At 46.8% G+C, this 25,364-nt stretch overlaps 1 protein-coding gene across 1 annotated transcript; it reads right to left on the reverse strand.

The window, feature by feature from the left end:
• Positions 1–16,877: 16,877 nt before the first annotated feature.
• Positions 16,878–25,149, reverse strand: CKAP4 (cytoskeleton associated protein 4; the record flags this gene model as incomplete). Its single annotated transcript, XM_079715047.1, has 2 exons — positions 16,878–18,206; positions 24,703–25,149. 2 exons carry the CDS (start codon positions 25,147–25,149, stop codon positions 16,878–16,880), a joined length of 1,776 nt encoding a protein of 591 aa, XP_079571173.1.
• Positions 25,150–25,364: the final 215 nt, after the last annotated feature.

Here is a 25,364-nt window from a genome sequence, read left to right on the forward strand (position 1 = left end):
GTATACTTAACCACTGTGCTGCCAGGGAAGCCCCAAGAGATATCTTTTTTAATAGCTTTATTGAGTATACCAAAGGGCATATGTTTAAAATGTGCAGTATAGTAAGTTTTGATATATATGTATATACCCATGAAACCATCACCACGATAATATAGTGATCATATTCATCACCCCCGCCCCAAAGTGTTCTCCTACCCTTTTGGAATCCCTCCTTTCTATCCCTTCACACTTTGTCTCCTCTGTTCACTTATTAGCTATAATTTAACTCTTCGTTTTGTAATTTAGTGGATGCTCTAGGGTTTATAATAATCATCTTTAACTTATCACAGTCTCCCGCCAAGTGATACAACGCCACTTCACATATTATGTAAGAACTTTACAACAATATCCTTTTATTTCACCCTCCTCCTTTTGGTATACATTTTGCTTCTACATGTTATAAATCCCACAATACATTGTTATTCCTTTTTAAACAGTCAATAATATTTTAGAGGGATTTAAATAATGTCTATCCATGTAATTAACATTTCTGGGGCTCTTCATTCTTTGTGTAGACCCAGATTTCAACCTGGTATTGTTTTCCTTCTTCCTGAAGGACTTCCCTCAATATTTTTTATAGTGCAAGTTGGCTAATGATAAATTCTTTCAGCTTTTCTGTCCCCTCCTCTTTCAGAGATTCCAATTACATTTATATGAGGTCACTTGTAGTTTTACCACAGCTCACTGAAGCTCTATTTATTGTTTTCAGTCTTTTTTTCTATGTTTTTTGGAATAGTTTTCATTGTTATATCTTCAAGTTCATTCATCTTTCTTTTCAAAATGTAATCTGCTATTAGTTCCCCTCTGGACATTGTCATTCTCATCTCTAGAATTTCAATTTCAGTCTTTTTTTTAATAACTTCCATATCTCTACTTAATATGTTCAATCTTTCCTCTAGCTTCTTAAAAAACATAGAATACAATTATAATAATTACTTTAATATCCTTGTCTAAAACTTCTAATATCTGTGGCATTTCTAGGTCACTTTCAATTGATTGATTTTTCTTCTCATTATGGTTATATTTCCCTGCTTTTTCAGATACCTCCTAGTGTTTTATAAAATGCCAGACACTGTGGATTTTACCTTTTTGGATGCTGGATGTTTTTGTAGTCTTATAAATACTCTTGAACTTTGTTCTTGAACATAGTTAAGTTACCCAGAAACAGTATGGTATTTTCGAGTCTTGCTTTTAAATTTTGTTAGGCAGGACTGAAGGAGAGTTTAATGTTTAATCTAGGACTAATTTCTCCTACTATTGAGGCAAAACTCTACTGAGTACTCTACCCAATGCCCTGTGAATTATGAGGTTTTCACTTTGACTGGTGGGAACAGAGACTATTCCCCTCCCTGAGCGAGCTCCCATCCATTTGAGGAGTTCTTTCCCCAACTTTGGGTATTTCCTCAAACACGTGAGCTGAAGGCTGTTCACTTGAAGACTGGAGAATTCCATAGTTCTCTCTCCTCCCCAGTACTCTGCCCTGTAAATGCTAGCCACTACGGACTCCTCAGAAGGAGACCTCTGTCTCCTCAACTCGGGGAGACTGCCAAGATCCACCTGGGTTTGCTCTCCCTACACCACAGCCTGGAAACTCTCTTCAGGCTGCAAATTAGGGTAGGTCCAGGGCTCACTTCATTTGTTTCCCTTCTCTCAGGGCTCACTGTCCTTTGTTGTCTGATATCCAATGTCTTGAAAATCATTGTTTCACACATTTGGTTCAGTTTTTTAGTTGTCTTAGATGGGTGGGTAAATCCAATACTGTTACTCTACCTTGGCCCAGAAGCAGAAGTCAAGATGATGAGGAGTTTTGTTTATTTTCTTCTAGAATTATTTTCCTTGCAAATATTAGTCTCTGTAATGTATACATGTGTGTGTATATTCAACAAATCTTTATCCAGTGCCTACTATGTGCCAGGTACTATAGTAGTGTTGGGGATACAGTGCTCATCAAGACAGACATGACTTGCAGTCTAGGAGATACATCAGGCAAACCAATGGATGTATAATTACCATAGTTCATCAGCTCTAAGATGGCACTGCTTGTAAGTTGCACCATTATTTTATATACAACTAAAAAAGAAAAACACTACCAATGATACTTCTGAGGCACGTTCAGTTGTAAGATGCATCCTGATTTCAGAGAAGTTAAAGTGTTTAGAAATATAAATATTGGAAAATCAAGGAACTAGAGCAATAATTAATAACAATTATGACAAGAGCTGAGACAGAGAAAGCCGGAATGCCAGAAGACCATATATCAGAAGGATCTGACTTAGCCTGGAGATTCAAGGAAGACTTCCATGAAGATGCAGCATTTGAGCTGGGCACAAAAAGATGACCAAGTGTTGGCCTGGTGAAGGTGGGTAGTGGGAAGAGTATTATAGACAGAGGGACCAGATTGTGCCAAGTTGCTGAGGTGATAAGGAGTTTTGCATTGGCAGGAAACTGAAAGGTTCATGTGCTTCTAGTGCGAATTTAGGGACTCCAGTGTAATTTTGGACTTTACCCTCAGAGCAACACAGACACTGTAGGTTTTAAGCAAGGGAGTTATAAAATTAGATTTGTCTTGTTAAAATGTCACTCTGGCTTCTGGGGGAAGGATGGACTGGGGAAAGCAAGGACATCAGGCAGGAGGCAATCACAAGAGTCTGGGCAAGAAAGGACAGTGGTTTGGACCATAGTCATGGCAGTGGAGAGCAGGAAACATTCTCGAGAAATGTTTAGAAAGATGTATGAGTGAGATCTGGTGACTGGAGGTAGACAGTGAGGGAGAGGGAGGTGTAAGACTCGTGTTTCTGACCTGAGAAACCAGATAGATGGAGAAGACATTTACTCTGATACAGTTCACTGGAGGAGGAGAGGGTTTCAGAGGAGTAGATAATGAGCTCATTTGAGGCACAATGAATTTAGTAAGCTTGTATATTTCATGGTCTTGGCTGCAATCACCACAAAATAGCCCTGGATTGGAAGGATAGCTGGTGGCTCACTGATGCGAAAGAAAGTCTAGAGACCCCGTCACCAAAAACATTCAAACAAGAGAGAAGCAAAGTTCAAGTGAAAACAGCATGTTGTGGATGCTGCCAGGGGCATCGCCACCCCTGGATACTTTCCATCTGAACCCTAGACACATGATTTCTTCAGTATCACTGTAAATGATCTCTGATTATCTCTGCCCCTCAAAGGCTGAGCTGAGAGTTCAATGCTCTAGGCTGAGAGTCTGTAATTTGCTGAGAGCTAGAAAAGAGAATATCTGTGCCTCTTCCCCCAAATAGAAAGTGTGTTCCAAAGACAGTCTGCTGTGAGGTCTTTAAATGCCAAGTATGTGCTTAACCAGAGCTGGTCCAGAACTCAGGAGAGAGGTCTGGGCTTGAGAGAAAACCTTGGTGTCCTCAGACTATGGAAGTGGCATGCTGAGCCCAGGAACAGGTGGCATCACCCAGGAAGAGAGGATAGAGCAAGGAGAAAGGACTGTCCGTGACCAAGCCCTTAGGTCTGGTCAAGGAAGAGAAGCAGGCACACATACCCAGTGTGAGTGGCCAAGGAAGTGAGAAGAAAACCAGAAGCATGAAGTAACGCGGCTACCAGGGGAGGGAGTGGGCACTTGTAGTGAGCACAGCTATGAGATGAGGATGAGGATGAGAAGATCTTGGACTTGGAACCCACTGGTGACTTCCACAGGAACCATGTGACAGCACAGAGGGGAATTCAGATAGCAGGACTGAGGGACGATAAAGAGACAAAAACTGGTGACTCCAAGAAGTTTGCCTGTGGGCAGAGACAAGAGGTGGAATGGGAACTGGAGGTTTTCTTTTCTCTGTTTTTCCTGAATAGGAGAGGGAGGAATGTGTTCAAGACTTGACTGGGTAGAGTCAGAGAAGGAGAGGCTGAGGATACAGGAGAGGAGGGGGAGGATGGAGAGCGTCTCATTCCAGGTTGTTGGGGTCATTCATTCAACAAATATCGCTGAACACGTGGCTACACACTCAGACATGATAGCACAGTGGTCCGGAACACAGCCTCTAGAATGTTCAGGTCTTGATTCTGCCCCTGACTTACTAGCTAATGGACCTTGGTCAAGTCATGGAAACTCTCTGAGCCTCTATTTCCTTGGCAGTAAAATGAGACTAATAATTTAAAATGCTTCACATGGGCTTCCCTGGTGGCACAGTGATTAAGAATCCACCTGCCAATGCAGAGGACATGGGTTCGAGCCCTGGTCTGGGAAGATCCCACATGCCATGGAGCAACTAAGCCCGTGCGCCACAACTACTGAGCCTGCGTGCCACAACTATTGAAGCCCACGCACCTAGAGCCCGTGCTCCACAACAAGAGAAGCCACCGCGATGAGAAGCGCATGCACCGCAACGAAGAGTAGCCCCCGTTCGCCGCAACTAGAGAAAGCCCGCGTGCAGCAACAAAGACCCAACGCAGCCAAATAAATAAATAGGAAAAAAAATTTTAATAAATAAATAAAAATAAAATGCTTCACACACTTGTGACGAATAAGTGAGTTAAGGCATGAAAACAATAATATCAGCAAACATTTAATAAGCACTTATTATATGTTAGTATTTAGTTGTTTCAGGCAGATGGGCAAATCCAGTCCCTGTATCCACCTCAGCCTGATGTGGAAGTGGAGATAATGTTTTTTTTAATGTGTTTTCTCCTAGGATTATTTTTTCTCTGCATACATTAGAGTCTGCAATGTAGACATGAATATATATGTTCAATAAATCTTTATCAGGTGCCTACTTATACTGTGTTAAGCACTTGCATCCTCACAAATACTCTGTGAGGCAGGTACTATTATAATCACCCCCATTTTACAGGTGAGGAACTGGGGAAATAAGTTAGGTTACTTGCCCTGAGTCACACACCCAGACAGCTGAGCTCCAGAGCCTGTGTTCCTAGCTATTATGCCATCCTGTCCCCACTAGCTCCAAGAAGTCCAAGGGTAATAAGAGGAAGTGAGGTAAGAGGTCCACAGCCAACAGATGTAGGAACAGGCTGGGAAATGCGAAGCTTGGTAGGAAGCTCCTGAACAAGGCTCCCTGCCCAGAGTTTATACTTTTACAGCTGGCTTTTGGGTGAGTCTGGCAGAATTAGAGGCCAATGGAGATGCGTAGACACCAAACCACCAAAAATGCCCCTTCATCTCCTAATGACAAGCTAGACCCTTAGTGCTCTCTTAAGATACAACCTCACTGTCCCTGACTTCTGGGGCACCCGACCAGGGCACCTGATCAAGTGAATTCAGTGGAAAAAGGGCCTGCCCAAAATTAGCAGGATGGGGTTTCTAAAGCATAGCAAGACACTTTTAGTGGAGCTGCTGAGCCAGAAAGTGTTTTGCCTGCTGATTTCACTTTTTATCTCTGCCTAGGGGTACCCTGAGGCCACCACAGGCTCTGCATCAGCCATTTCTGGAAGGAATTTCCATCAAGAAAAAAATAAGCTCTGCTATTACACAATGCAGAGATGGGCAAACCAGCAGCGGGTGGTATTTGTAACTGTAAATGTTTTTTCGGGATTAAACAGTGACACCAACAAGGGCAGAAGCAGGCTACAATGCTGGATTCCAGACTCCTTGGGGTGGTTTGATATGCCTCCCAACATGAGCATGTGACCCTAAAAGAGCTGTTTTAAGCCTTTTTTCCCCCTGCTGGATTCACGTAGAGAGGTTTGAACCCTCACAAAAGAAACTTCTCAGCTGCACATACCACCACCCCATTCTCACCCATCCCCCCACTCCCCTCATCCATTTCTGGTTTCTTACTTACATAGGCTGACTTGGATTTCTTGGCTAGTTCATCCCAATTCTCTCCTGACAGGATCGCAGAACCTTAGAGCTGTACATCAGGAAAAATGGGGCCAAGCTTACTGTGCAGCTCACAGCTATGTCCTTCCAAGCAGACTCTGGACTTGAACCTGTGTCTCCCAGACCTAATCTTCTCTGTCCTCTGCACTACACTGCCCTCTTCTGGCAGTGGTGGGAAATTGCCTTTTTGGTCTGCGTGTAGTTTTCAAGACTCTTGAGGCTCTGACACTTCCTCAGGGCAGATTTTGCAGAGCGACTCCAGGGATTGGGGCTCTCGGCTGTGTCTGCAAATCTCACTCACTTTCTCTTGCACTCCTTCTTACCTCCGGAGCCTGGTTCCTCCCTGGGAAGGGTAGGAGGAAAGTAGACATCTGTGGAAGGAGGTAAGGTGGAGCTGGAGCTGGCCCTAGTTCGTGGCTAGCAGAGCCCCTGTTCGTGGCAGGAGAAACCATATTGCACGACAGAAGAGCCCAAAGGTCTTCTCTGATGTACAAAGCTGTGAATTTGCAGGCCTTAAAAGAGATTTACAAAGAGCCCAAAGTTTCCATTTCTCGGGGTTGAGAGTTTCCATTAATTCATCTCATACACTGCAAGGATCAAAATCCCAAATGCCTTTGAGAGCCAGACAAGGGTCCTAAATAGATGGAGAAGCAGAAGTGAGTTAGTGATGGGACCCGTGAGGATCTAGAGGACACAGGCCCACCTAGAGGTGCTCAGACCCAAAATTCTCAGCATGCATTTTGTTGGCCAACAACAGGCGAGCTCATTTCACAGGACTCATATTTTCAACTCCCTGCCTTACAGTCAATTTTGAAGTAATATTTACTGAGCACCTTATTGTGTGAAGGACACTGTTCTCAGCACCTGAGATGTAGTGACTATGTTAAGGGTCACACAACCCTAGGAAGCAGGTGTTATTAGCATCATCCCCATTTATAATGGGAAACTGATGCATGGAGCCCTTGAGTAGCTTTCCGTATGTCCAACAGATAGACATTATTATGGCTAGGATCTGAACTCAGAGAGTCTGGCTCCAGAACCCAATTCCTTAACCATCAGTATTATATACACAGTACAAGTATGTAAAGTTGTATCCTTGGACATTATGGGATGCCAGCTATATCACTATGGCAAAAAGAATGTGATTTTTAGTAGACAGAGAACAGTCATTAGAGACAGACCAATATGAGTCTGAATCCTGGCCCTAACGATTACTGTGTGATGTCAGGGCAAATTAATAAAACTTTCTTAGCTGCTGTGAATGACCAGCAAATCAGAGACTGCCTTTCTTACTTTCTGGGATAATCTCTAGGATTAAGTGAGATAAATGTGTTTTACCTAATGCATGACATAAAACACAGATACACAATTATGAGTGACTGCTACTTATGTTAATGACTAAGCATTCAGCATTGGACTGCTCTAAGGGTCAGCGCCTGCCCTTCTGAACTAGCTGGACGTGGGAAGGATAAGGCCTTTAGGACTTACTAAGCCTCTACTAACAAAAGATTCCTATTAACAAAACCCTTTATCATTACCTAAGTTTTCAGAGGAAGCTTATTTGGGGTAGAGTATACATATTAAAAAAAAGTGTTCATGTCACATAACAATACACTCATGAGTCTTTTAAATAGTGGGTCTTCTTGGTGCATTTTAATGGTACAACTGGATTTATCCCTCCTTTCTGAAACACAATACCTGAAAAACTGAAGAAATCATTCCTATGATCCCCAATTTAGACACTAGATGGCACTAAATTCTCACTTCAAGTGGCACCTCTGGTTCCTACAGCCATCAGCCCTACAGATTTGGGGTTACACCCCAGCTGAAAGTTCAAGAGTTTGAGTTCCTGGTGCATCCGGGTATCTTCTAAAAGTAAACAGACTTTGGATAAGGTTATACAAGATGTCAGCCCAGCCTGGAGGCTATCGCCAATAACAAATCTAACAAATCACTAGCCCCACCCCAGTAAGAAAGGCAATATTTGAGCATCCACTGTATGCCAGACACTGATGGGAGCTAGGACCACAGCCTTGGTTAAGACAGAAGTTATCCTTGACCTCCAGGGATTTGCCCACCCTCTAGTTCCTTTTCCCTCAGACCTCCTGCTGCCCACAAGATGCTCCCAAAGAATCATATAAGACGATAAAGTCAAGGAAAGTTGGAGCTGGAAGAGAACTTGGAGACCATTTTATATTTATCACCCGCCTCACTTTACAGACAGCACGGCAGACAGGGGCCCAGAGAGAGAAGATGAGTTATCCAAAGAAACACAGGCCAGCAGACCAGAACTAAGACCAGCATCCTGATCCCAGGTCCTTTTCTGCCCTGCCTCCTGTCCTTAAAATTTCAGCTGGGGGTACTTCCCTGGCGGTCCAGTGGTTAGGACTCAGCACTTCCACTGCAGGGGACACAGGTTCGATCCCTGGTAGTGGAACTAAGATCCCACATGTGGGCACGGCCAAAACAAAAAACAAAAAAACCCCCAAAAACTGGGCTTCCCTGATGGTGCAGTGGTTGAGAGTCCGCCTGCCGATGCAGGGGACACGGGTTTGTGCCCCGGTCCGGGAGGATCCCACATGCCGCGGAGTGGCTGGGCCCGTGAGCCATGGCCGCTGAGCCTGCGCGTCTGGAGCTTGTGCTCCGCAGTGGGAGGGGCCACAACAGTGACAGGCCTGCTTACCGCAAAAAAAAAAAAAAAAAAAAAAAAAAAAACTTCAGCTGGGGACTCCCCTAAGGAGAGCAAACCAAGACAATACAAGCGCATGAGAAACGTAGACCTATGTTGCTGAGTTTCTACGAGTGACTCCATAGGGCAGTAAGCATCTTAATACCAGGCAGCTACACCCGATTGATAACAGGCATTTCAACAGAACATTATCAGGTATTTATACGCACATAGGCTGAGGTTTCCCCACAGCCCATTGCCCAACATGTATTGCTCCTGGCTGTTCATGACCAATACGCTCGCTCAACACGGCCAAGGGGCCACTCGCTTTTCTGCCCAGAATGCAGCTTGCTGCCCGCAGGAACTCAGCTGCCTTGATCCTTTGCTTGCTTCTGGGCATTTCAGAAATTTGCTTAGGCCTGGGATGAAGCCAAAACAACTAGTGGGAGAGAAGAGAAGGAACTAGGCCCTGTCTCCTTAACAGCTAGTCTGTGACCTTGGGGGAGCAACTTCCTCTCTCTGAGACTCAGTCCTCCCTCCCCTGATCTATAAAATAAGGGACGTTGGAACCCCTTTTCAGCCTTAGCTCTCTAAGGCCTGCCACATGGCTATTTAGCTTGGCTATCATGAAAAGTAGTTAGTTATGTTTAAATATAGCACCTCATGAAGTATAGGGAGATGATCATTTGTTTTCTGATCTACACTATTTTAAACAATAAAAGTGTGGTTTACCACCTCACACCATCAGAATGGCTATCATCAAAAAGACAAGAAACAACAAGTGGCGAGGATGTGGAGGAAAGGGAACGCTTTCCACCGTTGGTGGAAATATAAGGTGGTGAGGCCACTATGGAAAACAGTATGGAGGTTCCTCAAAAAAACAAAAATAGAGCTACCAGATGATCCAGGAATTTCTCTTCTGGGTATTTACCTGAAGAAAACAAAAACACTAATTTGAAAAGATATGTGTACCCCTATGTTCACTGCAGCATTATTTACAATAGCCAAGATATGGAACCAACCTAAGTAGATGAATGGATAAAGAAGATGTGTGTGTATATATATATATACAATGAAATATTACTCAGCCATAAAAAAGAATGAAATCTTGCCATTTGTGGCAAGACAAATGTGGATAGACCTGGAGGGCATTATGCTAAGTGAAATGAGTCAGACAGAGAAAGACAAATATGATCTCACTATATGCGGAATCTAAAAAACAAAACAAACAAAACAAAACAGAAACAGAGTCATAGATTCAGGGAACAAACTGGTGGTTGCCAGAGGGACAGGGGATGGAGGGAAGAGATGAAATAGGTAAAGGGGAATAAGAGGTACAAACTTCCAGTTATTAAATAAATAAGTCATGGGGATGTAATGTACAGCATAGGGAACATAATCAATAATATTTTAACAACATTGGACAGTGAGAGATGGTTATTAGACTTGTGGTGATCATTTCATAATGTATAACAATATCAAATCACTGTTGTACACCTGAAACTAAGATAATATTTTATGTTAATTATAATTTAATTTTTTAAAGTATGAGTGTTTCCCTATGTGTTTCATGCCCCCTTTTAAATTTTTTTCATTACAAAACATTTCTGACATGCAAAAAGTATCAAGAATATGAAGAGATTGGGAGTTCCCTGGTGGCCGAGTGGTTAGCACTCCAGGCTTTCACTGCCATGGCCCAGGTTCAATCCCTGGTCAGGGAACTGAGCTCCTTTAAGCCATATGGCATGATCAAAAAAATATATATGTATGGAGAGATGGATATATATGTGATAGTAAAATGTTCATTGCAGTATCTCAGTGGTAAATGTATGTGTTCACTGCACAATTCTTCCCATTTTTTGTCTGAATTTTCATAATAAATTGTTGAGAGAAGAAAAAAGATATTAAGAATAATATAATGAATGCCCAGGTAGCCCCCACTTAGCCAAAGAGATCAATCTGAATGTGGGTAGTCAGTATCCTAGCCATTTCTTGATCCTTTTACTGTAATATATAGTATTACTTTGTATGCTTCCTTAAATTTTTTGTTTTGTTTTGTTTTGTTTTTGCGGTACGTGAGCCTCTCACTCTTGCGGCCTCTCCCGCTGTGGAGCACAGGCTCCGGATGCGCAGGCTCAGTGGCCATGGCTCACGGGCCCAGCCGCTCCGCGGCATGTGGGATCTTCCCAGACTGGGGCACGAACCCATGTCCCCTGCATCGGCAGGCGGACTCTCAACCACTGAGCCACCAGGGAAGCCCCCCTTAATTTTATATACAAGTTTTCATACTATGTATTTTCTTCTGCAGCTTTTTTTTTTTTCGCTCAGCATTTAGTTGAGCAATCCATCCACACTGATACACAGGATTCTGGTTTAATTCATTTTTATTATTGTTTTGAGGTCCATTGTATGAACAAGTGACAAAGTAGTTATTGATCAGGTTACCAGATCTTTTAGGTGTTTACAATTTTTTTAGTCATAAGCAGTTGCCACTATGCCCGTCATTTACATGGTTCCATGTCACCTTGCGTCCATATGAAAGGCATAGTGGTGTACAATTCTGTGTGGTAAAGAAAATGGCCTGTGGAGCTTCAGGCACAGCTGGATCCAGGTGCTCATACTATGTCATCAGGAATCTGTCTAGTACCATCTCTTGGCTTTGCTTTCCTCTATGCTGGCTTCATTCTCAGTGGTCTCTCCACATAGGGTGGCCCCTAGCAGCTCTGGGCTTATATCCTGTCAGTGGACAGAGGTCACTCCTTTCTAGAAAGTTCCAGCAGCAATGGATAAGATTGGGATATGTGTTCATCTTGAACAAATCAGACCAGGAGAATGGGATTTCTCACTGGCCGATCCTGGGTCATGTGCTTATCCCAGTCAGTCTCATCAAAGTGCAGTGGACTGAGAATGGGGAAGGAGTGATGTTCTGAAGAAAAACAGAGGAGTTGTTGCCAAACAAGGGAGGACTGATGCTGGGCAGGCAAAAACAGAGGTCCAGGACCTCATCAGTCCCTCCTGTATGCACCCCTTTACCGCTGCATATGCCACACCACATGTGCCATATACATATCTGTGTCCCGTTTTCGGCTGGGAATCTCTCAAAGAAAGGAGACCTCATCCTTCGTCTCATCTCCCAGAGTGAATGCAATTCTGCCTGGTTCATAATAAACAGCCACTTGTGGAATCTACACTTTAACCAAACATAGCCTGAGGAGGGGGAAGGATTGTCAAAGCCCCTGCCTCTGTGGTTTTCACCTCCTTCCCTGTGGACCCAGCCAGAGAGGTGAGAGGAAGAACATTTCCACCACACCTCACCCTCTTTTTTCATCTCAGAGTCATTGACCAGTAAGATGGAGACCCCAAAATGTGTTATCCAGCTCAAAAATCCTTATGCACTCAAACAGATGCTGTTTATTGAGCACCTACTATGTGCCACATTTTTTAAATGTGACAGAGGCAAGATTTATCAAATAAGAATGTGTCCAGCCTTCTGTAAATATACTAAGAACAATTGTACATTTTAATAGGGTAGGTTTTGTAGTATGTGAATTATAACTCAGTAAAGCTGTTTTTTTTTTTGTTTGTTTGCTTTAAGGAATACCAGGTCTTATGGTATGATTCCATCTATATAAAAATCAAAAACGGACTAAAGTAATCTATGGTGAAGGCAATCAGAAGAGTGGTTACTTTGGGAGCTTATTGACTGTGGGGCATAGGAAGCTTCTTGGGTACTGAAAATGTATATCTTGATCTGGTGGTTAGCACGTGGTGTGTCATGTGTAGAGATTCATTCAGCTGTGTACTTCAGATGTGTATGCCTTAGAGCACCCATGTTATACTTCAATAAAAAGTAAATCCAAGAAGTACTAGGTATTTTTTTCATAGATTTATTTATTTATTATGTTTGGCTCTGTTGGATCTTCATTGCTGCACGCGGGCTTTCTCTAGTTGCTGCGAGCGGGGGCACTCTTTGTTGTGGTGTGCAGGCTTCTCATTGCAGTGGCTTCTCTTGTGGAGCATAGGCTCTAGGCGCACGGGCTTCAGTAATTGTGGCATGTGGGCTCAGTAGTTGTGGCTCACAGGCAGGCTCTAGAGCACAGGCTCAGTAGTTGTGGCACATGGGCTTAGTTGCTCCACAGCATGTGGGATCTTCACAGACCGGGGATCAAACCCGTGTCCCCTGCATTGGCAGGCAGATTCTTAAACACTGTGCCACCAGGGGAGTCCCAGGACTAGGTATTTTTAAGTGAAGAAAATAAATCAGTTATGGAGTAATTCAGAGCACAGGTTTTTAACTGGGATTTTCTTCTGAAGCCAAAGGGGAGACACTGAAGGATTTAGTGGGGAAAGGACACAGGCTAACTTTTGAGAAAGTCTCTTTCTCAGAGCTTTTGAGAGAGGTCACACCAGTTACCCATGGAGGATTCCCTGAGTGGGAACCAGGCTAGGGACAGGGGAGGCCAAATAGGGGCTGTTGTATCCTTCAAGACACGAACTGCAGTTTGTACATTTAGCTCTGTTTCTTTCCACATTTACTGCTGGTCTCCTCCCACCTGGACTATGAGCATCATGAAGGCAGGAACCGTATCTGTCTTGTTCCTTGTCATCTCCTCCTTGTCCAGCAAAGAGCGGTGCTCTCCGAGTATTGTTGAATGAATATTGAGTGCACAAACCACGTTTCTGTGTTAACAGGCAGGGGGTGCAGTCAGGGGTTGCTGCCAGAATTCAGGCACCATCTGGTGATGGAGTGAAGGCTGGGAGGAGTGGGATGAGGGTGGCTGTGTCTGGGCTTCAACCCAAGTGGATGTGGAGGGACAGGAAAAGAGAGAGGTGGGGAGACACGGGTGACTCCTGAGCTTCTGGTTCAAGCAATGAGGGAGCAGTGGTTCCACTGACTCCAGGGGCAAGTGATGACTTTGGTTTTGAACCCTGTGAGATGTTAGGCCGTGGGGGTAGGGTTCCAGATGTTACTGGAAAAACAGATCAGTAGCTCAGAATCATGTTTTGAGGAAGACATGGGGTGACTGCAAAATATTTAACCCCTGGCAAAGCATGGGTGCCCACCCATGAGAACTAATGCTTCCACGAGGGTGGAGCACGGTTCTGGAGACCTCACTACACCAAGGTTTTAGCCTATTAGTTGTTGGACTGTAAGGAGGTTAGTGGTCCCGAGGGAGGGCACTCAGGGGGCTCAGGGCTGCAGCTATTTACCAAGCAGCACAGAAGTATTTCAATCTTTTACCCTCTGGTGTGGCTGCACATGAATGAGCACTGGAGCTCTTACTATGTGCCAGACGCTGTGTCAAGCTAAACCCTCTCCACCCACGGCCTTATTCAACCCTCACGATCATCCTGTGAGGTGTCATCATCACCATCATCATCATCATCACTATTCTAAGTGACATGGGATGTGGTGGAGCAGTCTCCTTACCAGCACGCTGCCAGTCTTGCTTGGGGAATTTCACAGCAGCCTATTATCCTAGTGCTGGACCATCTGCAGTTTAATCAATACCTTCAATTACTTGTGCCTATTGCCTGTTCAAAGGGCGGGGCAAACTCATGTTTCCTGAGGGTTCCCATTACTCATGGACACATTCCAAGAGACTTCCCATAGGCCTTTGCAAACCTATTCTAACCACCCCAGCCCAAGCCTGGCAGAACTGGCCACTCCCTATTCTGTACCCCATTACACCTGGCTATAGCACCTGTAATTCCTTATGACATCTACCAGCTTACATGACTGTCACTCCCACTTGGCTACAGGTCCTTTAAGGATAAGGACCCTGTTGAGTGCATCTTGAATTCACTGATACCTAGCAAAATGTCTGGCTACGGGCTCAATAATGTCCACCGAATGAATGAGCAGACACGAGCAAGACTGAATTGTGCTTGTTATTTGGGGTGAGATCTATCTCATAATGTATTCCTTTTATTTTCACCACTTGAATTTACATCTAACTACTTCTCTGACCCGTGTAGATGTTTTCAACTATTAATATTAAATGAGAATATATTAAACTACTCCACAGTCTGAGGTTAGACTGCAGAAATGATGGTAAAAGAGCAAGAAGATGCCTGATGCAACCAACCAAGCTGAGAAGGAACAAGAATTTAATTGGCTCCACACATGGGAGTTTATGCTGTTCAGCACCTGCCCCCCAAGAGGGCAAAACAAGCTATTAAAACATAAACGCTTTGACTTCAAAATTAAAATACAGATGATTTCTAACACCTGTAAAGTGATTGCAAATTGCTTTGGGAGAAAGAGTGGTGAAGCCTTAAGGATCTGCCTCCCTCCAGGACGCAGAATGACTGGCAGAGAAGTTCAAAGATGAGGGACCCTCCAGCCAGAAAGGAGGCTTAAAGCTCCATATGCACTCAGGTCTTGGCCTCCCTCTACTCCCTGAGTGGGAGAGAAAAGAGCTCCTGTAGCCTCTGGCTCTGAAACAATGGACGGCAGGTGCTGCACAGGTCAATGTGACCCTGTACTTGTGCTGCTGGAAGCTGGAGGATGCTGTCACAGTTAAGAGCAGGGACTGGGTTCAAACCTCAGTCCTGCCACTTCCTAGCTAATGATGATACATGATGCTCCTCAGCCTGCTGCCCCTCTGTAAAACGGGGAATGATACTGCCTACCTCCAGGGAATATTAGGAGGAATAAACAGAGGCCTATGAAGTGCTAAGCACCATGCCTGGCACACAGGTACTCAATTCAGTAAACAATATCCCTTATTAAGTGGCAGGGGGATGGCAACCTGGGAAGTAAAGGAAACATGCCCAGGTTTACACGGGGGCCAAAGGTCACCAAGATAGTCCAAGACAGTGGTCCTTAAACCTGGCTGTGCACTAGCATCAGCAAGGGAGCCTTTAAAATGCTAGTGCCAGCCCTCTGTACACCCACTGAACCCGAATCCATGGGGATGGGCCCCAGACATTTCTAAAAGCTCCTAGAAGATTCTAACAGGTAGCCAGGGTTGGGACCCTCTGCTATAGCTAAGAGTTGGAGTCAAGCAATGACCTATAAACAAACCTGCTAATAATCAATCAAACCTATGCCCCCAGGCCTAAGAGGGAGGCCACCTTGATTTTAGAATTGAAAAAAATAGTCTTAAAATTGAAAACTTACCCATCTTTCTAATCCTGAATACCGCATGTTAATAACATACATCGTTCAAAGTTACTAAATTCTCAGAAAGCAACCACTCTGGAAAAGTCATAACAAAGCTCAAGTGTTTATTAAGAATTAAAAATACTGTAAATAAGCCATACAGTTCATTTCACAGTAAACTAAACAAACCTTTTTTTTCCTTTTTCTTTTCCTTTTTTTTTTTCTTTTTTAAAGGGCAAGACAGCCATTAAAGGACAGTACAGCTCAAAGGAGAAGGGAAACAGCAAACAGCTACGGAAAATGCACGTGTTCCTCAATGATGGATGGGGTCTGCTGACAGCAAACCTCTTCAGGGACAGCATGGTAAAATAAAGATGTGGCCTCCATTCCCCAGGGAGGCAGCCCATGCCTTTATGAGCAGCTCTCATAATACATTTCTTTAAAGAATCCAAGGATTCCCTTTTCAGAGATTCTAAACCCTTATTCTAAACACCTTATTTGGGGACCCTACCAAGAGGCGACATAGGTCGGCCACAGGGGGACTCTGGGGGGGTTGTGCCTTCACATTCTGAACCGTCTGGATTCTTTTGCATAGTTATCATTGAGATGGAGAAATGGTTCAGGAATGGAAAAGACATGTACCCCACAGACCACCAAGCAGCTGATTCTTTTCAAGATGGAGGGGCTTGTCCCCCTCCCAATTCAGAGCTCACATTTATGAACTGTAACCAGCTTAAAGTGGAAGACAAGGAGTGACATCTCATGAAAACCTCGGCCAGAAATACTAAAAAAAAAAAAAAAAAGTGAAATGAATTTTCCTTAAAGACAATTAGAAAAAAAAGTACCTCCTCCCCCCACTTTTTTTTTTTTTTACTTGAAATCTGCCGGCCAGGCAGGGTTTTTGAGGTTAATCTGCTTCTGTTTATCCTCGGTTGCAGCCACTACGGTTCTTCCCTGACACTAGGGAGAAACATCCCTTCTAGAAGGCACCTCTGATGCACAGGGGCCGGGCCTTCAGGAAACCCACCCAAAGCAGAAGCAGAAGGCCTGCGCAACCAACAGCGCGTGGTAACCATCGTAAATAAATTAACCGGGCACAAAAACACAGAAGGCCCCAGTGGTCCCGGTGGTGTGGCCGGCTCTTCGGGAGGGACCAGGCCCTGGGGGGAGGGGCGCGGGAGCGAACAACACATTTTTTGGTCGTGAGAAACTGGACTCGCCATCCGCGCCCTGCACACGCAATCCATTTAGACTTTCTCGTGAATCTTTTCCACTTTCACAAACAACCTATCCAGGTCATTCCTCAGGTCCTCTAGCAAACTTTTGGCTGACTCCAAGTTGTTCTCGTTGGTCTCAATCTTCACTGAGTACGCGACCAAACTGTCCACGGCAGTCCTGAGCATTTTCAAGTCCGACTCCACCTGGCCCACGGAGGCTCTGAGGTTGTCCAGAGAGGAGAGTCTGTCCAGCAGGGCCTGGGGGGGCGCGGCGGCGTCGCGGCTGAGCAGTGTGCGGACCTGCTCCTGCACCTTCTGCAGCGCCTCCACGGCGCCGGGAAGCTCGGCCACGCGACGCTTCAGTTCGTCCACGTCTCCGACCAGGGAGAGCTGGGCCTCACCGAGGCCGCGCACCCTGCCCGCCAGGCCGCCGGCGTTGGCGTCAACGTCTGAGTCGGGGGCGGGGCCCAGGCCGGCCACGCGCTCCTGCAGGTCCGCCAGGTGCCGCGCCTGCTCCTCGCTCTGCGAGCGCAGCGCCTCCAGCGTCTCACGATGGTGCTCCCAGGCCGCCCGCGCCGCCTGCACCCCATCTTCCACGCTCTGCAGCCTTGAGTCCAAGCCCTGGCTCTCCTTCTGAAGCGTTTCAAAAGCCTCGGAGGGTCTGAAGACCCCGTCTTCTTCCGGCCTGAGGGCTGCGGCCTTCAGCTGGCCGAGCTCCTCCTCGAGTCTCCGGATCTCCTCGGGGAGGCGCGCGGCCGACTCCTCCGCCCGGAGGACCTTCTCCATGAGCGCCTGCAGGGTGTCGTGCTCCGAATCGGCCGCCTCCTTGAACCTCTGCTGCTCCTGTTTGAGGCTCACCAGCTCTTTGACCTCCGTGTAGACATCAGACTCCATGGTCTGGACTGTGCTTCTCAGGGCCTCAATGTCCTTCTCTTTGGACTTCACCGAGGTTTGTATTTCCTTCACCGCTTCCTTCAAGGCTTTCAAATCCTGCTTGTATCCCTCCGAGTCTTCCAGAGAGGTGACCTTGGCCTTCACGTCGTTTATTTCCTTCTGGCTCCTCTTCTGGACCTCGGTGAAGATGGCGATGTTGTCATTGATGGACTTGGTGAGCTCGGTAAGCCTTTCCTCCACCGTGTTCTCCAGGGACGTGAAGTCCCGCTCCCGAGCGTCCTTGACCACGTGGATCCCATCCGAGAGGTCTTTGAGGATCTCATTCTGGAGTTTTTGTAGAACTTCACTGATGCGGTTGATCTCGCTCTCTCCTTGCTTCACGGCTTTCTCTGTGAGATCTTGTTTATGTTGGGAGCTTCTCACGAAGGACTCAAAAGTCCCGAACGTGGCTTGCAGAGACTGCACCTGTAACCAAAATCCAGATGTCAACCACGGAGAAGGGCTGATGGGTTTTATGCAATTCAGCTGTATTCCTTTTCATTTGCCCAGCTTACAGGTCCCTCCTCCTCCAGAACAGTACCATAATTTTTCCTTTAGGGAACCATCCTTGCACACAGCCCATGTGGTTTGGGGGACCAACCCCAAGGCTGGCTCCAAGTGCTCCAGGCCTGACCAATCAATGCTTTCCGTCCACCCACTTCCCCACCCGCTCCTGGAACCACCCGCTCCTGGAACCCGCGGATGGGCATGTGGCCTAAACCAGACCAACAAATCGATTCCAAAACTTCTCTTAAAACTATTGGGAAAGGAAACCTCTTTCTACTGGGATTGCTAGCTATAGGATGAGGGAAGCCTGGAACAGCTCAGACCAGCACATGACCAACGCCTGCCTTCAAAGCCAGCCAGCACAGAGGTAAGCAGAACTAAGAGATGGCAAGGTCAAGTTCTGAAGACACAATTTAAATCCCTGGATACAGCTATACTGAAGGAACCTACTCTGGAACTTTTTTGTTCGAGCCAATAAATTCTTTCCCTTCCTCCATCTCTGTTTACGCCAGTTTAAGCTGAATTTTTAGCTCTTGCAACTGAAAGAGTCTCAAGTTTTCATAGAAACAAAGCTGAGGCACATGGGAGACACTGGGCAGGGAGGCAAGAGACAAGGTTCAGGTCTGTGCTCACCACCCGTAGCTGTACGGCCCTGAACAAATCATTGTCCTCACCTGAAAATGTGATCAGTGGACCACTGACCCTTAGCATTTTCTGGCTTTGTGAACACATTATGATCCTATTTGCCACTACACCTTCATTCTAAATAAATTCTACCCTAAACAGGGGCTGAGCTGGGAACCACCCCCGGGAGCAGGTTTAATGTACTGAGAGGCTGAGTATGATGATTAATGGCCTGGGCTTCATCCTGATGTGGCACATGGTACCACCTAAAATGCTTTCTTGCCAAAAAAAAAAGAGAGAGAGAAGAAAAAATCCAAATCTGTCAAGTTTCTAGCTCTAACCACCAATTCACAGAAAACATACAAGAGTGAAATATGCCATGAGGATACAGTCAAATCCACAATGTAGAAAATTCTGCAGGACAAATAATCAGGATCTTCAACAAATAAATGGCATATTTAAAGGAGGAAATATAAGAAACTATTACAGATTAAAAGAAACTTAAGAGATTTCTCAATTAAATGTAATGTGTGGACTTACATGGATCCTGCTTCAAACAAACCAACTGTAAAAGAGACATTTTTGAGAAAGGGAAATCTGATTTTGGACTGGGTATTAGGTGATAATCAAGAATTACTGTTAACTTTGTTAGGTGTAATATACTGTGTTTTGCCAAAAGAAACAAGCAAAGGAGAGGAAAAGGAAAGACCGGAAAGGAACTCTTCATTTGTTAGAAATAAATCCCAGGATACTTTGGGTCAACTAATGTGTCAGTCAAAATTAAAAATAGGTCACTATCCACGGGGTCTGCCAGGGCAACAAGGGCCCTTCAGAGGGTCTAGAATTGAACTGACAATATTTTCTGAAGCCCTGCACCCACTTGTGCCCACTGAATCTTCCAGGGAAGGACAGGCCAGCTTCTCTGCCCATGCTTAAGGCATTCAGCAGACCTGGGCCATTTCCCAATACCGAGAACATCAGAGCATCTGAGAACAAGACAACGAGGTGTGCACCCAACACGGTGGTGTAGAGTGCTTCAGACCCATACTGCTCCACCTCCAGCCCAAAAAGAGCACAACAAAATGGGAGGAGGAAGGGCTGGTGAGGGGATGAAATTAAAATAGCAAAAAATTGATAATTATTGAAAATAGTGTTCCCTATATTGATCTCTTCTTTTGTTTATGCTTGAACATTTCCACGATGGACAGCTAAAAAAATAAAGTAGCATGGGTTCTGGAACCAGACTGCCCATGTTCAAATCCTAGCTTGGACACTTCCTATCTGTGAGATCTTGGGCAAGTTATTTAGCATATCTGTGCCTTGGTTTCCTCACCCACAGGATGGAAGCAGAGAGTACTGTACCTAAGTCATAGGCCTGTCCTGTGAGGATTAAGTGAGCTTAATCCACTTTACATATTAATATGTAAAGTGCTTAAATTGTGCCTAACACATAATGATCAATAAACAGTAACTGTCACCTTCATTATCATTTAATCTTTCTTCTGGAGTAGCTCAGAAGTCTGGAGATTCCTAGCCCACCCTTGGCCCAATGCCAAAGGGCAAATGCTACAGGTATGTGAACAGGACCCCAGGCTCTAGTTCCAGCACCACCAATAACCAGCTCTGTGAGCACACGTAAGTCACACTCATATTCCAAGTCCCGAGCTCCTCATCTATTAACAAATAGGTTTCTAAAGTCCTTTCTGGCTTCCACCGGTCTGTGATTTTAAGACAGATTAGAATAAGATTCTCAAGGACTCCAGAATACTAGACAATTTCCCTGCTTAACCAAATATAACCTAGAGCTCACCTCTGAAATTAGGTTATTCAATCACAGAACCTGCCTGTTCTGAGCACAGCATTCACAACAAAGGTGTGAACAGGTAGGCACATTACCTGCAACATGGCAGGCGTTCATCGCTGTTTTCTGAATGAATCAAAGAATGAACGCATTTACAGAGAAAGGCCTGATGAAGACGGAGCTGGTCCATTTCCCCCGACCCCTGACTGTCACTCCTAACCTGGGCTGGCTCTTTACAAATGGCTAGGAAGGGGACTAGATCAGAAATTATGGATGAAACCAAACAAATCAACCCGTGACACTGAAAAGAGCACAAGAGGTGTCTCCCTATGATGGTGTTGTGAGCTGTTCACCTTCACATGCAAAGACCTCATTATAATCAATATGCAGGGGACTTCCCTGGTGGCGCAGTGGATAAGACTCCACGCTCCCAATGCAGGGGGCCCAGGTTCAATCCCTGGCCAGGGAACTAGATCCCACAGGCAGGCCACAACTAAGGAGCCGGCGAGCCACAACTAAGGAGCCCACCTGCCGCAACTAAGGAGCCCACGAGCCGCAACTAACACCCAGCGCAAGCAAATAAATATTAAAAAATAATAATAATCAATATGCAGTGGATACATGTTTCCCCAACATGTGGGGGATACCCACTAAGTGGTGGAAAAGATGCCAGAGCAAAGTAACGCTAAGACAGGTCCCCTGTCATCAAGGAGCTCACAGCAGGGGGTAGGAGAAGAGAACAGTGGTGGCTCACATTCAACAGGACACTTGATGTATACCAATGATTATGCAGCGCACTTCAGAGACATCATCCCAATCCACCCTGATAATAAGCTCGTGAGCTGGTAGCTCCTGTTAATCCCCATTTTACAAAGCAGGAGCCTGGGAAGTGGTAGAGCTGAGCATCAAAATCCAAGAATGTGTGACTTTAGAACCTGCGCTCTTAGCCTCCAGTGATACGCTCAGGCAGAAGCATGTCCAAAGTGCACTGAGTGCCTGGAGGAGATGCTGCCTCAGCCTCAAGCCTTGACTCCTAGCCCAGAGTCAAGATGAGAAAACAAAGAAATACGACCAGAGAACTCAATCGTCCACAAACAGCTTTTAGTCTCATTAAACTGTCCCCAACAGGCCTAAGCCTACTCCTATACTCTACGCCACCCTGGATCTGCCAGAGCAACCCAGGCCCTTCAGAGGGCCTAGAGCTGAACTACCAACATTTTCTGAAGCCCTGCACCCACGTGTGCCTGCTGAATCTTCAGGGTAAGAACAGACCAGCCTCTCGGCCCATTCAGCAGACCTGGGCCGTGTCCCAATACCAAGAGCATCTGAGAACAAGAGAGACCAGGTGGGCGCCCAAAAGGGCGGTGGAGTAGCATGTTTCAGAGTCACACGGCTCTGACTCCAGCCCCATCTCCACCGCTGAGGGTCTGCACGTCCCTGAATGAGTAACACAACCGCTCCAGGCTCAGCTGGCCCATCTACGAAATGGTGCTAACGCCTCAGAGGGTGGCTGGGAATGCCTGGCCCACAATGAAGACTAATTATGAACAAAATAATACAGTAAGAATATGTCCCTGCGAAGAAGCAAACCCCAGCCCCCATCAAAACTCACAGAGAGGGCTGTGAGAAGCTCAAACTTAGGTTGTCAGAGGGCCCATCCATCACTACTCACTCCTCAATGCAGAATAACATTTCCTAGCCACCCCGGAGGTGCAGAGGGAAGTGACCACACACTGTGGAAGATCCTGTGTGCCAAACGCCCCTGTTCTGGGCATGTTCTGAGTTCCAAGTCAATGAAGTAAGCATTAATTCAACACCTACTAGGTAGCAGGCAAGGCATGGGAAAGATAGCACAATGAACAGGCGACTGGTTAGGAGTGTTCTCGGAGTTCACTGCGGTTTGAGTCCTAGCCCTGCCACCTGCTAGGTGCGTAACCACGCAGAGTTCCTTAGCCACCTTGTGCTCACTTTCCTCATCTGTGAAAGGGGGATCATTAACAGTCCGTACCTGTTGGGCTTGTGACAGTCAAAAGAGAATGAGTGCACAGTAAATATGAGGCATTAATTATTAGCTTGATTACACCACTAAATTAAAAGAAAGGTCATGATTTCAATCGTTTACAGCCAGGTGGACTCTTAAAAATCTGAACAGAGCCCTCCCCTTAACGTGGACATGGGAAAACTGAGTCTCCAAAAGGAAAGGAATCTGTACAAAGCTGTGATGGAGGAGGGGTGAGAACCCGCAAGGAGAATAAGGGAGGGGCAGGGAAGAAGCAGAGAGAATAAAGTTCAATTTCTTCCACCTCAGTTCAAGACCTCCACCATCTTGGCCTCGACCTCCGCCTCCCCCTCACAGCTTCCTACATGTTCCTCTGCTACAGGCAGGGTAGCCACGTGCTGTGCCCCAAACAAAGCTGTCTGTTCCTCACTCCTTCTCTCAACAGTTATCCATTACCATCTAGATCTAGACTGGCACTACCCTGGCCACCAGGATACGGGCCTGGGCAAACTCCACCCTCTCTCTCTTCTGAACTCGCACAGCAGTTACCCTCAACTGAAACCTACCTGTGTGCTGCTTCACAAATAGGATTTGTCTTTTGCACCTTCGCACCCTCCGCAGGGCCTACGAGGAGCCATATGACCATCAGACTTCACCAAATATTATGATTGATTGGTAAGTGGGTGGATCGAAGAGAGGAAACTGAGAGGCTAGTGATTATACTCCAGCAGTATGTCTACTTTTTAAGAATGATTTGACATTCAGGATAGGCAAAGCAGCACTGCCTACTTAATTCCCTTCGAAAAGTCACCTCCCTTGGCCTGCAGCATGGAGTGAGATGACTCACTCCAGTTGCTCTGCCAGTCTTAAGAGGAAATTCCTAGTCCTGCATATTCCACACAAGTCGATAGAAACTTGGCAGGGCAGGCAGCATGCTGGGAAAAGAAGGCAGCAGTTCCGGGCTCAGAAGTGGTGGCGGGATTTTTTGTTTCGATCATGCAACCAACTTTCATTGAGCAATGACATTAGGGGAGGACGCAGGAATAACGCTGAGGGAGCTGCACTTGGTGTAGGAAGAAAACAGAAAGGGTGGAACCTAAGCAACTTCATGTTGAAAGGGAGGTCCATCCATACCTGAAATAGGCCCCTGTGGACCCTGCACTCGGCAGTGGCCTAGACACTGTTATGCAGTCTGCCACTCAAGAGCTGGGGTCTTTAACAATTCACTTAATCTTTAAACCTCAATTTTCTGGTCTGGAAAATGGAGTCAAAACTGCCAGTCCTCCCTCTCAGGGTTGCTATGAGAATTAGATAATAAATGAGTAAGCCCTCTAAACACCATATAAATGTGGTATTATTCACCAGTATGACCTAGTATTTTTGGCCTTTCCTTTCCTCTAAAGCTGAAATATGCTACTTCCAAGGCCCACATAGGTACACTGGTCCAATAAAGGGCAAGGAGCCTAAAGAGATGAGCTATTTCATTAGAACTACACAAATGAGTAAGACTACTAGCTTTTCTTTCCCCAGGCTCCAGGTCTATTAAAATCTGGCTCAGATGTCTCCCACTGGGAGAGCAGAGGTGCGGCCTTGCCCGAGGCTTCCAGGGATGCGCTGGCTTCCCTTCCAACCTCCTCTTAGACAACTCTGCCCATTCAGCGATTCCTAATCCAAAAAGAATGGGCTTCCCAGAGCCTGCCGGCTTCCTTACAGGTCACCGCTAATGTCCTGTGACAGGCCCTTGGCCCACCCTCCCGAGCCGGCCAGACCATCCTCGAAGCGGTCCATCCCTCGGGGCCGATTCCTCCGCGGCCATTAACAAAGAGGGTCTGGGGACTGCTTCGGAACTAGGGGGCCGGGGCGGGGGCACCCCGGGCCGCTGGCGGGCCTAGGCCGGCGAGGGGCCCGGCCGGGAGGGCACGAGGGGGCCCGGCCGTGGGTGCGTGGGCAAGACGCCGGGCGCACGGGGTTTGGGGGGCCGGGGTACCCACCTTCTGCTCGACGCCCTGCAAGCCCTGACCCAGCTCCTCCCTCTGCCGGGAGAAGTCCTGGTGGCTTCGCCGGACCTGCTGGACCTCCTCCAGGACGTGGTGGACACACCAGCCCGAGAAGGCGGCCGCCGCCACCAGGGCGAGGTAGAAGAGAAAGTTGAGCACCCGGCCGAGCCTGCGCGAGCAGGACGCGGAGGACGAGGCGGCGGCGGCGGCGGAGGACTTGCCGCCGCGGTGGCCGCCCTTGCCGTGCGCCTGGTTCTGCGGATGCTGCGGCGGGTGCTGCTGCGGGTGCGGCGCGGGCGGCGGCGGCGGCGGGTGCTGCTGCGGCGCCGGCGGCGGCTTCTTCGCCACGTCATCCGCGCCGCCCGACGGGTGGGCGCCCTTCTCCGAGGGGCTCGCGGCGCCGTGGCCGCCCTTGGAGCCCCTTTGTTTGGCCGAGGGCATGGCGGGCGCGGCGGCGAGTGAAGCCGCGGGCTGCGAGGCGAGCGAGCGGGGCGCGCGGCCCAGGAAACTTCCTCGGGTTCCCCCGGGGCTGGGCGAGCGGCACGCGGGCGCTGCTGGCGTCGGAGCGGCAGGGAGAGAGAGAGAGAGAGAGAGAGAGAGCGAGCGGGCGGGCGAGGAAGGAGGCCGGGCGAGCGAGGAAGGAGGAGGGGGACCTG

Source organism: Hyperoodon ampullatus (genome assembly GCF_949752795.1).
Source record: "Hyperoodon ampullatus genome assembly, chromosome: 11".
Lineage (NCBI taxonomy): Eukaryota > Metazoa > Chordata > Mammalia > Artiodactyla > Ziphiidae > Hyperoodon > Hyperoodon ampullatus.